Source organism: Centroberyx affinis, unplaced genomic scaffold (assembly GCF_046629955.1).
Source record: "Centroberyx affinis isolate AG114_WGS23_722 - 3 ecotype Tasmania unplaced genomic scaffold, CSIRO-AGI_Caff_v1 ptg004087l_1, whole genome shotgun sequence".
NCBI classification, from domain to species: Eukaryota; Metazoa; Chordata; class Actinopteri; order Beryciformes; family Berycidae; genus Centroberyx; species Centroberyx affinis.
The window spans coordinates 145,629-158,090 of NW_027281872.1; the positions used below are offsets into that span (position 1 = coordinate 145,629).

Here is a 12,462-nt window from a genome sequence, read left to right on the forward strand (position 1 = left end):
GGGGATGATATGGACTGTGTGTCGGTGTGTGTGTGCGTGTGTGCGTGCGTCTATGTGTGTACAATTTTTCACTAAAAGCCAAACTATTCCCTTCCCTCTTCCTTGTCTACGGGAGTAAGTGCTGCACAGCAGAAAAAGGATCACGGAGTCCGAAAAGTAGGTAAGATCAAAGGTAAAGGAAAGAGAGGGACAGAAGATGAAAGAAGGCAATAAGATGGCTGCTGTTGAAATGGCTGGGTTTCACCTAGCCTTCTGCCACTGCATGGAGGCATTCTCAAGTTGTGGCTTCAGTGTCCCTGATCCAGTAGCAGAGATGTGATGGCAACTATCAGACATAGACATGCTTCAAACCCCAGGAAAAATTCTGCTTCCATTACAAAAACCAGTCAGGGTGCAAAGTGTGCTCATCCTTCTGGTAAACACAGCAATCTTTGGGTAATGGTTAAACGGGCAGATAAATGGTTACAAATTTGTTGACAAACTGTAACTATTTGTCTGTCAGATTTGAGGATAAATGTTGTGGGGCTGATTTAATATTATCAAGCTTTCCTTTATGCTTTCCAAAGTGGGCTGGCCTCAACGGCCACCTTGAGATTGTTTTAGCTTTATAAATTGTCTGAATTAAGGAAACATTTTTGAGTGGTGCCTGTTGTGAATACCAGAAGTTGGGCCAGCTGAGCGCATGAGTGATACAAAATGGTTTTGGAGGGTTTCATTAGGTTGGCATCATTCATCACTCTCTCAAATGTATCGTTGTTGAAAGCCAAACACCATTTTTACCTAATTCTCTGTTGTGCAGAGCTGAGAGTGCTTTATTTTCTTGCAATTAGGACTATCAGAAGGCTCACCAAGTGGAGCGGTTTGGGTGGGAAAAATCCCTTTTAAAGGCTGATTAAATCATTAAATGATGAACTGATTAAACTGTCAGTAGTCTGGTGAAAGAGAGAGTGAGAAAGAGAGCAGAGAGAGAGAGAGAGAGAGCTGTGTGCCAAATTTCATTTATTTGCCCAGAGGCTCATTAATTCTATTTTTCCCCACTATATGCACCGCTGACCCAGCTAAACAGTGGCAAAAACAAGAGGCGAGACAAAAAAAATGAAAACGGGATATGGAGGGCAAATATAAGGCCTGAAGTTAAAGGAGAAGAAAGTAGGGGTAATATTCTGCATCCCGGCTTATTATATGTCTCCTGGATGATGAACACTTACACTGGTAATAAAATGTAAGTAATTTAAAGTAATAAAATTCTGTCTTTAAAATGATTTACTTGTCAGAGTACTTGTCTGTGTATTTTATGTATCATGACAGCCAATGATAACAGAATTTCTCTCCCTTGGGAATTAATATTGCAATACCCGAGAGCACTATTAACATCACCAAAGTACCCCCGATCACAGTCATGGGTAATTTTTTTGATGGCCTTTATACAGTGAGTGTGAAAAGTTTCCTTCATAGTAGTGTACATACATGAGAAAATACTGTTAAAGAAAAACAAGAAAGTAAGAAATGCCAAACTGACCTCCTGGCTACATATGTTAGTGCAGCAGTTCATTCAGCAGTTCACAATATATAACGTAACTTCATGCATAACATAATTTGACAAAAAAATGTATCACATTTTATCATATTTTTTGCATTCCAGTGTATGTATGACAGTCTATGACATCTAACAAGGGATTTTTTTGTGATCTCAAAACGGCTGCATCTGAAGACTGAAGCATTTGTTGTAAAATTTATCCTATCCCATTAATGATGCACACTGACTACTAGAAAAACTACTAGGAAAATTGATGCTTCACTGCACCAAAGGTCTTCAATGGAATATTCTCCAATGGAAAACCAGTGCCAAGTATTGATTCACATCACTGACCTTTGAGCTCACAGGCCAAACTTTGAACGGCCCTCAGTGATTGAGTCATGTGCATTTACTTTACTTTACTTTACTTTGTTTTCCAGTAAAAACCTTGTATCTCTGAAATGTCAACTTTTCAGAACAGCCTTGTTTTCAGCTTGATCACATTGGCATTTTGGGTTTATCCAATGGGTTTTAAAGGGTTTCATCAGCCTAAGCGTGGTAGAATTTTCTCAACCCATAGAGAGGCATGTAATTCTTCAGCTGAAGTTAAAATATGAAAATCACCAAGACTGGAATTCCGAGCGATATGGAGCCCAGAACTGTCCCTTGCAACATGTGACTTGAGAATGGTATTGTGGTTAATATTTAAATCTAAGGAATCTGTTATGTCCCTGTTAAGATCAAATATTGACAGGAACTTTTTCTTGTCGGTTTCCTTCCCTCCGCTCCAATACAAATAAAAAGCCAGCGGACTCCCTTAAGTAATAATAATCATAACATGATGCCTTATTGATCCATGTAGGGAAATTCTCTTTCAGCTTGCCCCCCTCCACAGGCCATCCCACCGCCTCAAGTGAAGAAAGAAAGAAAAAAGTCATATTCTTCCATGGTTCTCTTGTAGAATAAGGCCTTATGTGACACCAAGTTGTGCAGTGTTCATTCAAGAACACATGACAGGTATGAGTGCAAGAGAGGAAGGGAAAAATCGTCTCTTTGATTAGTTGTTTTGGTGCTTGTGTGAAGCTGCTAAGCGAGAGTGACATAGATTATTTTCCGTAGCAAACGGAGCACAATTAGGGCACTCCGAGAAGTGGCATTATGAGAAATGCTGCATAGAAATGCTGTTTGTTCTCACTGTAATTGCCTGAGTGTTTAATGTGATTGCAGTCATTTATTTTCAGGTTGCGTATCAACAGGGAGGCTCGGTGTGTGTGCGTGTGCGTGTGTGCGTGTGCATGCATTCATGAGTGCAGGATACTGTTTAATTTCGGGACATAGTTAAGACGCACTTAAGATTCACTGAAGATGCACACAAATTGCTGCATATGGGATAAGGTGGGACATGTGGGTCGCTGCAGCAAGTTTAGACATGTAAACCCATCCCAGCTCTCAATTCATTTCACATTCACGAAGAGAATGGTGCAGAACTCAATAATGACAATATGCAAAGAAGCCCCAGAATCTAATTTCTGCTCTATCCATCTGAATTACAATGCCATCATTATTATTCCAATGTTGGAATTATACACTCCATCAGCTGGAATAAGCAGTTTCTACCCACTAGCTGACTTTGTGTGCGCATATTGCCCTTGTTGAAATAGTGTGTGTGTGCGGCATGATCGATGCAGGAAAACACACAAACACAAGCATGCACACACTCTCACACTAAATGTCTAATTTTTCCAAGCATACAGTAATTATAAGGTTATTGCCTATGTCAGACTACAACTTTCTCAATATGGAGTAATTGCCAAATGTATATGCTTGCTCCTGTAGATACCACTACTTTACCCACTCACTACTAAAGATTGAGACGACACTGTATGATTTTTTTTCTGTCTGTGACCAATTTTGATCAAAGAAGGACAATGAGATTGCTATTTTACAGCCTGTTCTCATATCAAATTCTTATATGTAGTTTCAAAAAGGAATACACTGTATTCTCTTAGTTTTTCTTATTTAACCATGACCAAAACCTTACCCTAACCTTAACCAAATTGTTTCAGTTGCCTAACCTTAACCAAAGTTTTAGTTGCCAAAGTCCTTCAACAAACCAAACTTGGTCGTGTTGCCACTATATATTTACATGGTCCTTTTAAAGTAAACTCAGTCTGGTGGTTCTCATTGTCCTCAGTCTTTCTAAAGGACTCATATTTTTCTGGTTCACTTTAATTACGATTCAAGTCTGCCTTCCGCAGTCTGCTTTATTAAGAGTGCAGCCTCTTTATGGCTTTCACAGATGACAATATTTGTGCTCAGTATGAAATATAGCTTAGGTCAAAGTCATTAGACATAAAACAGATTGGCCCTGGATTGAATTTGATCAGGCTAATCCTGGGTTGAATGTGATTAGACTACTAGAGCCACTGCTGCTCATCCCTGAGATAGTGAAACGTTAAGATTACAAGATGCTTTTTTTAATCAAGTCTTGAACAAAGGAACTTTTGAGCATAGATCACATACTTTATGCAATGATTTAACCACCAGATATTTACTAATATCTACGACTTCTGCTTTCATTGCATCAATAAACTGCTTCCCCTGACAAACAATAGAAATGGATTGAGAGTGCTTGGTGTTCACTGTATGCAAGCAAAATTCAACTCAAGGGTCTTCAAGGGTTTGAGTATGTTCTGTGTTTTCATGTGGTGAAAAATGTTAAAAGTGAATTTACTTGAGCTCCTGAATGGAGTTAGTGTGACAACAGCCTACATGTATGTGTACCAGCCTTAGTTTGAAAATCTCAGGACAGCAGGGTGGTGCAGTGAGTATGGAGACTGTCCTTCAACTGCACGCCATGCTGAAGTGTCCTTCAGCGAGACACTGCATCCCCACCAGCTCCAGGGACGCTGCTCTGTAGCTCAGCCTGCTCTCTGACCGCCTGTGGAGGGGACAAGTGAAAAGACAATTTCCCTCTATCACAAAAAAAAATCTTAACAGCAATCTTAAGGCCGTGCAAAACCCAAGCATTCCATTAACGCTCGGTGGAGAGTCTGCACCACTGCCTGTTTATTTTGGACAACTGCCAGAGTTGAATAGGTGATAAGATTCAACAGCTTTCCATTGTAACCACTGACTATACAGCACGTGACCATGAACAAGCAAACGTCTCACCTGACTTTGGAAGAAAAGGAAAGGTTTTTCAAAAAGACTGAAATCCTTGGGGGATGTGGCCCTTCCTCAAGTGCCACAGGTCTGCAGATAAACTCCCACATCTGCCCTTTCAGGACATATATATATATATATATATATATAACCTGCTATGTCTTATTCTCAACCGAACTATGAATTTCAGTGAATCCCTTAAGGCGTACAGAAGTACCCATGCATTTTGGTATTTCACTTGAAGGTGGGTGAAACTATCCAAAAGTACTTCACCTTCACGAGAAAAAGTTGTTTCGGATTAAGAGGTAAGATAAAGTTACCTTCATAAATTGTTGCTACTATGTCACCTCTCTCTTTATCAGTGGGTAAACGATGAAATCTCGCCCCTTCCATCCCACCACCATCATTTCAACTGACGGCAAACATATGGCATTTTAATCGGTGCTCAGTAAGTAAAAATGTGTTAAAGCAAATATCTGTGGGCCTCCTGGTGGTTCAGTCTGGCAGTGCGCTAGTGGCTCATGCAATAATGCCAAATCTCACTTTGACATGATCTCTGTTCCGGCAATGATTTCTAAGCAAAATACATTACACACTAGAGTGTAGAGTAACAAAACAAATTGCTTATTAGTGCCATTGCCTAATTACGTCTCATTTTTTAGATGCAGGGATATAGTAGTATAAGTAGTTCACCTCAATACTGATCGATTTCCCCGTATAGCTTTTATACGAGGCTGTTAGGTCTTTAGCACATTGGATATTTGATTGTTATCCTTAGCGTGCTTTATTTGAATTCTTATGAAATTCTATTCACTCCTCTAAGTATATAAAACAACTTAATAACTTGCCTCACTGAGGTTTTAGACCTTGTGTATTTTTCATCTACTTAATTTCTTTGAATTAACACAACAGAGTTTAATTATCCTCCAGATGACATCCCTCAGAAAAAAATGTCAATCGAAAACTGTCAATAACTCTCAAGAAACATAACTGTGCTCTGACTGGTTTGCAGGTTTAAACTTTTGGACATGTGTGATGTGAGACAATGCAAAACAGACTGCACATCAGCTTTGCTTTTTTCTGGCGAAGTGCCCCTTTAAAGTCTTGAGGGAAAGAACAGTAAAAGCGTGTGGGGCTGAGAGCGTTTTTACCTCATAACTGAAGGGAGTAAACAACAATCACTCCCTTGAGTGTGTCCAGACTTTCAAGTGTACTCAGCACTAAACCAAATAGATAGAGAGAAGAGGAACTGAGGGGGGAGGATGGCCTGCACAAATACTGCATATAGCTTAACATCACATCTGTCACTTGGCTAGTGCTTTTAACCAAAGCATCTTGAGTGCATCCATTTAGCATGGGCCGCCCCAGTGGGAAATGAACTTCTAACCTTTGCAGTGCCAACAGCACCATACTATAACCATTACATGAACACACACTCAAAACAGCAGCAGCAACTGTAACGCTCGTGAAAGCAGAACAAGTGAGGTGTGTGTGATCTGGTGGGTGGGAAACCAACTGAACCACACTATTTGTGGAGTAATCAAACTGCTTCTCACATAAACAAAACACCTTAATTGGGGATTATTTAAAGTTTTTCATTGGTGATTATAAGTTTTCTGAGAAATGTTCAGCAAGTGCAAAATGAAAGGAGGCTTCTACTTGTGTATGAGACGAAAAATATAGCTATTGCAGAGTTAAGACTATAGTCTAATCTAACATAATGTAGGAGATTGATTAGTTGGATTGGTTAGGATGTTTGTGACATTGGTTGTAAGAATCCAATATGGATCATTTCGGACAGAGCAGGTGATGTTGCTTCTCCCTTTATATAAAAGCATCATAGAGAGCCACAACAAGCCTCTGTCAGATACAGCCAGACATTGTTTTAAATGATTATGATATAACCATATAAATGCAAATCTCTGCAGCATATTACTCCAATCCACACGCTCAGTGCTTATCAGAGAAACAGTCCTTGTCATCCGTACACATGTAAACACTCACCAGTGCGTGAGTTATATTAAAATTCAAGCTCAGGCTCTGAGGGTAGGTGTAGGTGTAGGTGTTTGTGTGTGTGTGTGTGTGTGTGTGTGCATATGCGTGCGTGTGTGTGCGCCCACGTGTGTGTGCACTCATACAATATTTATTTTTGTGTGAGTATAGAAGGCATTAGAAAGAAGTACGTTTTTCTGCTCTATTACACATAAATGCATCATGCTCTTCTGTCTGTACAGGTACATGCTGACTGATGGAGAAGAAACTCTCACACTAACACATAAAACATTTTTAGGAGTTTCTATTGGCCCAAGGTAATGATCCTCTCTTTGCCTGTATGTGTGATATATTGTGCGTTCCTATTTACTGCTGCAGTGTAATTCATTTTAATATCTCAGCACGCATTCTTATTCATTTGTTTTATTTTTGTTATTTTTGCATCAAAAGGTCCGCAGTCTATTTTTTCCCCCCAAATAGCTGTCTATGTCAATGGTAAACACACCGTAACAGGCTGAGGCCTCTCGTTATTTTTCCGCTCCTCCCATCCTCTACCCTCCTCCCTCTCCTCTCCTTTTCTTCTCATCTCCTCTCCATCCTCTCCTCTTATCTCCTCTCCTCTCCTTTCTTCCCCTCTCCTCCCCCTTTATCTCCTCTCCTCTCCTCTTCCCTTATCTTCTCTCTCATCTCCTTATCTTTCCTTTCCTTTCCTCTCATCTCCTCTCCTTTCCTCTCCTCTTCCCTTATCTTCCCTCCCCTCACCTCTCCCCTCCTCTCTCCTCTCTTCTCCTCCCCTCTCCTCCTCTCTCCTCTCCTCTCCTCTCCTCTCCTCCTCTCCTCCTCTCCTCTCCTCTCCTCTCCTCTCCTCTCCTCTCCCTGTTTTGCAGTCACTCAATAGCCAGAGGGCACAATCACACAACCAGAAAGCCAATCAGGAAGCTTATTAAACATGACACTCACTGAGCACACTCAATATAGGCGAAGGACGTAGGCTCTGAGGTCGCTGTGCCAATTAGGAAAATCAGATCAATCATAGCAGTCAACGTGAACCTTTGCTCTCTCTCTCTCTCTCTCTCTCTCTCTCTCTGTCTTTCTCTCTCTCTCTGTCTTGCGCATTATCTCCTCTCGTCACCATCTCCCTGTTCTCCTTTGAAAATACTCCAATGCCATAAGCACCAACACACTGCTGTTGTAGACAATCACGTACAGTTTGCTACAAAATAAACAGAGCATGTGAGTCTTTCTACACACACGCACGCACGCACACACACACACACACACACGCCACTCTGGCAAGCTATTCATCACAATTTAGCCCCAGCATTAGACATTGAGGGACAATAACACCCTCTCTACAATGCCATCCTAAACACAAACAGCTACACACTTCTCCTCCCATGACACTCATTTTCCTCTCCATTTGTCAACACACTCTCTCGCACTTTTTAATTCCCGCTAAGCTGTCTGTCATCCCTCTCTTTTTGTCATCTTAAAAACTAGGCTATGTCATTCAAGGGAATTTAAAGAGAAACTAAATGAAACTGAAAAATGCATAAAGATTTTTTCGGGGTGTGTGTGTGTGTGTGTGTGTGTGTGGGGGGGGTTCTAACTGTAACCACAATCCGTGGATTATGTAACCAGATTACAAAAAAAATTAGAGCTGTAATCAGCCTAGTGTGTAATCTGTTTACAGCTTTTTCCGGGGTTGTAGTTACATTTCTGATTACCTCTCTCTTTCTTGATGTGTTTATAGCTGTAAGTATGAAAAGCGGATATAATTTTAAACGCAATATATGACATGACACGGCAATATGTAGGCTATTATCAAAAATAAGTGTGTTGTCATGAATATGGGTGTACATGGAGAGTGTACCATGTATCATATGAGTGACGATAAGCAGAGAGGGTTTCTGTGTTTGGTTTACTGTAATAAAAATGCTTTTACACAGGAGAGTATGGATATCTCTCTAACCAAAGCCTGTACCTGTGCAGATAGGAGGCTGTGTGTGTGTGTGTGTGTGTGTGTGTGTGTGTGTGTGGCCCTCCCACTGTTGCCTACTGAGCAGCTTTGTTACAACTTTATGTAATAACTTCCCATTATCCCATTAACTTCAACCATTAACATAATAACAATTTGCAGCTAAACATGTAATAAGCATCATCAATAATAATGTTTTAACACACAAAATTTCGTAATAAAGGTTACTTACCTTTAACATAATAACATATTTTCCTGTTTATGTAATACTACATAATTGGGTTTTATTACACTGGATTGAATTTTTCCAAATGTAAGCTGATAGACACGTCTCTTCGATAAAGAGTATATAAAGAAATTAAGTATATAAAGAAAGTTTATAAAGAGTATATGAAGAAATTATTCTATAAGAAACACTGGCATATGGATATCTTGCAATATTCTCTGTAGTAGAAAAATATTGAGTCTGCAAATTCCATATTTCTGGAAGAGATGGAGAGATCAGTAAAGGAGAAATTCTTTTTTCAAGTATTTAGCTGTCATTTTCAAATCCCTCTCTCCACCTCCTCTCCCAGCTTCCTCTCCATCTCCTCATCTAAATGTCTTTCTCACCAAGCTGCTGATGGAGTGCTGCAGAGAAAGGGACTCTAACTGTTTCTTGAAGGCTTGATGCATTTTGTCTGCATAATATCTTTGTCAAAAGCTTATTGAGTAGTAATAAGCCTGGTAGTCTAGTGATGATGAAAAAAGATTTGCTCACAATATCTAATTTCAGAGCAAGTGACTAGAATGATATCGACAAATAATTATGTTTTTGTGTGCACATAAATACTTTGAAGTGCAATAGCGCCACCTATAGACAAAAATTGTACATGTACTGCTTTAAGCCATTAGAAGTCATAATGTAAACAGTGCAGTCTATGAGCAGGTAATCTCAAAACTAGATATAACAGCTCCAAATAACACTTAGTGTTATTTATTATGACTCATCAAGGTCACAGGGATTTTTCAGCATTTCTTCCCTTCTAATTCAAACATTATCACTTGACAGGTAGAAAGTCTTGGATGCTGATTAAAGATTGACTCAAATTTAAAAAAATATATATACTACTTATTAGTATTAGTTGATTGATTTTACTAACACAGCCCACATGTAGGCTGTGATTCTAACTTCCATCCAGCAGATGGTGCCATTGCTCAAAGTAAGAAACTGAACTCCCAACATTATATTAGCAGCCAGTCAAGTTCAATGACTCTTATTAGTGGGATCATGAAGATACAGTTATCTGAATCACAATCTTGGTCACCATTTTGAGATCCCACCCATGTATGTTAAACTGCATGATTTCTAGTTTATAACATCTTATGTATTATGGATTCCTTGTGCCTGTCACTATTTAAGTTGCCTCAAGTGTCTGATCAATCAGATGTTGTGTGTCAAACAGATGAATGACTGAAGCAACATTTTGGTCATGTCAGCAACATTTCTGAGGAAAATCCAGAGCCAAGAGATACAGTAGAGCTGTTTCTCGACCTGTGACCCCTCAGGCTGTAACCACACAGTGGAATACTGTTTTTACATTATAATTAAATGAAAGAATGCAACCTTTGAAAAACACAAAAAAATAATTTATTTGACCAGAAATTGCATGATATGAAAGAGACTGAATGTCCAGCTGCAGAAACCCATCAACTTCCACGTTAGTGTCTGGAGGCAGGAGAGCTCCCCGTCTTCCTGTATTTTCTTCATTTTCATAGACGGTAAATATAAACTCAACAGTCTTGACTTGTAAGGTGAGAGGGGGAAAATGCAGGTAGTGTAGCTGAAGCACTCAAGTCATGTTTCAGTCCTTTCTGGTTGCCACAGACAGATCGACAGTGACAGACGCAGCACATCCAGGACCCAGCACCTTCACCAGGTAGACCAGCATTCATCAAATCCAGACGTCACCGCACCTGGGAAGTAAAGAACTGATTTAACACTAGTCAAAATATAAACAAATGAATAAAACTAGAGAAGCAAACTGTTGATGAGACTTAGTGCTGAGGCACAGGAGTCACAATCATGACCCAAATGATTCTGCTTTATGCTTTAAGCCTTTATGATTACTATTAAAGCCTAGGCTGTCTCATTTTTAAGCTTGTGTATGAAAGGATAGGTTACACAATAGGTTGGCTTATGCAATTAGGCCTAAGTCTGTTGGTGAGAAAATAAAGCACAAAGGTCCGCTTATAAGTAGTTTGACAGAAGCCAATTTTATTTGGAGAACCATATTGGCCTAGATATTTTTTTTTATGTTTTCGGCTAATTCATAACAAACAACAGAAACTTCAAGGGTCCATACAGGCCTGCACGCATGTCCCAATAGCCTAGCAAGAAGAAACCTTAGTTACCATTCAAGACAAATCTATCTTCTTCTGCGTTTCTGACAGTTTGTCCTGCAGCCGCTTCTTCCTCCAGTCCAGGAACCTTCTCCTCATCCGGTTGGCCTGCCATCCCGCCAGGAAGCCGGTCGCAAATGAAATAGCGATCGCAACCTGCAGTGTCCTCTCTGAGACGTCTGCCATGTTCACCTCTGTCTGACAGATGCACACATTAATGTACGCCGCATGAAAACTGTTTGACACGCTCGTTGCAGGAAGTGGGCTGCTTCCAGTCACGCGATAACAACGTTAATCTCGCAGACTTCAAAATAAAGGTCCTAAAGGAGCTGAAACGTGCCCGCCCCCTTTTTCAGTGGCCCTGGTTCTGGAAGTAAGTTCCTCATACGTTTTCCTCATAGACATTTCAGAAATTCCTGATATAAAGACTTTAAAGATTTGAACCGAACCAAAATCAGCTATGGGATGAATCACAAGCTTATAACAACATAGATTCACGAAGAAACATAGATTCACGAAGAAATGGGAAATTGTAGATTCAGATATGAAAAAATGAAAAAAGGATACAAGGATACATTATGTACATGATGTAGCCTACATACACACTCTGATGGCTAACTCATCTGCTTCATCTTCATCTCCTCTTTTAAGATTTGTATGAATTTAATGGGAAATCAATAAGTGATAATGGCTTTTACCTGGATCAGAGGTGGAAAGTAACTAAGTACATTTACTCGAATACTGTACTTAAGTACAATTTTGAGGTACTTGTACTTTACTTGAGTATTACCATTTTATGCTACTTTATAGCATAACATTTTATTTTTCTACTCCACTACATTTCAGAGGGAAATATTGTACTTTTTACTCCACAACCTTTATTTGATAACTCAAGTTACTAGTTAATTTGCAGATTCAGATTATTAATACAAAATATATGATAAATAAATAAATGACTGTTTAAATCCACTTGCCCTAAACGACTATAATGCTAACTGGCTAACTATGGGTAATGAAAACTAGTCGCGTGTTGTTTCAGAAGCATATATTTCCAATGCTGTTTTTGGTTAATTCCATGTATTTGTAGAACATAAAGGACAAAACTCAGAATGCCCTTGGTTGCTTTTTTCTATTGTTTAGTCTTAAATCTTGACACCAAATCATGTAATGTAGGCCTATCTCCTGGCCTGGCAGCATTTTGTGGCCCTAAATCAAGTCACTTTTTCATGCAGATACAGTTTGATAGGTTTGTTTGATAAGAGAAAGAAATATCACTGACACCACTTGTATTATGTTACACAGCTAACTGAATCTCAGAATAAGTGATCACAGACTGAGCCGGAGGTTGGAAACTGAGCTTCACATCACCAGCAATGGGGAGCACCTTTTCTATCTCTTCACATTGACAGAAGACACAAAATCTCATGTA

At 39.5% G+C, this 12,462-nt stretch overlaps 1 protein-coding gene across 1 annotated transcript; it reads right to left on the reverse strand.

Moving 5' to 3' along the window:
• Window positions 1–10,289: 10,289 nt before the first annotated feature.
• LOC139663678 (mitoregulin) lies at window positions 10,290–11,271 on the reverse strand. Its single transcript, XM_071542393.1, has 2 exons — window positions 11,046–11,271; window positions 10,290–10,607 (listed from the first exon to the last, which is right to left on the reverse strand). The coding sequence occupies exon 1, from the start codon at window positions 11,217–11,219 to the stop codon at window positions 11,049–11,051; it is 171 nt and encodes a 56-aa protein (XP_071398494.1). The 5' UTR covers window positions 11,220–11,271; the 3' UTR covers window positions 10,290–10,607; window positions 11,046–11,048.
• Window positions 11,272–12,462: the final 1,191 nt, after the last annotated feature.

Excerpts from the sequence above, each read along its gene's own strand:
- LOC139663678 (XM_071542393.1), bottom strand. The coding sequence starts at position 11,219 with ATGGCAGACGTCTCAGAGAGGACACTGCAGGTTGCGATCGCTATTTCA.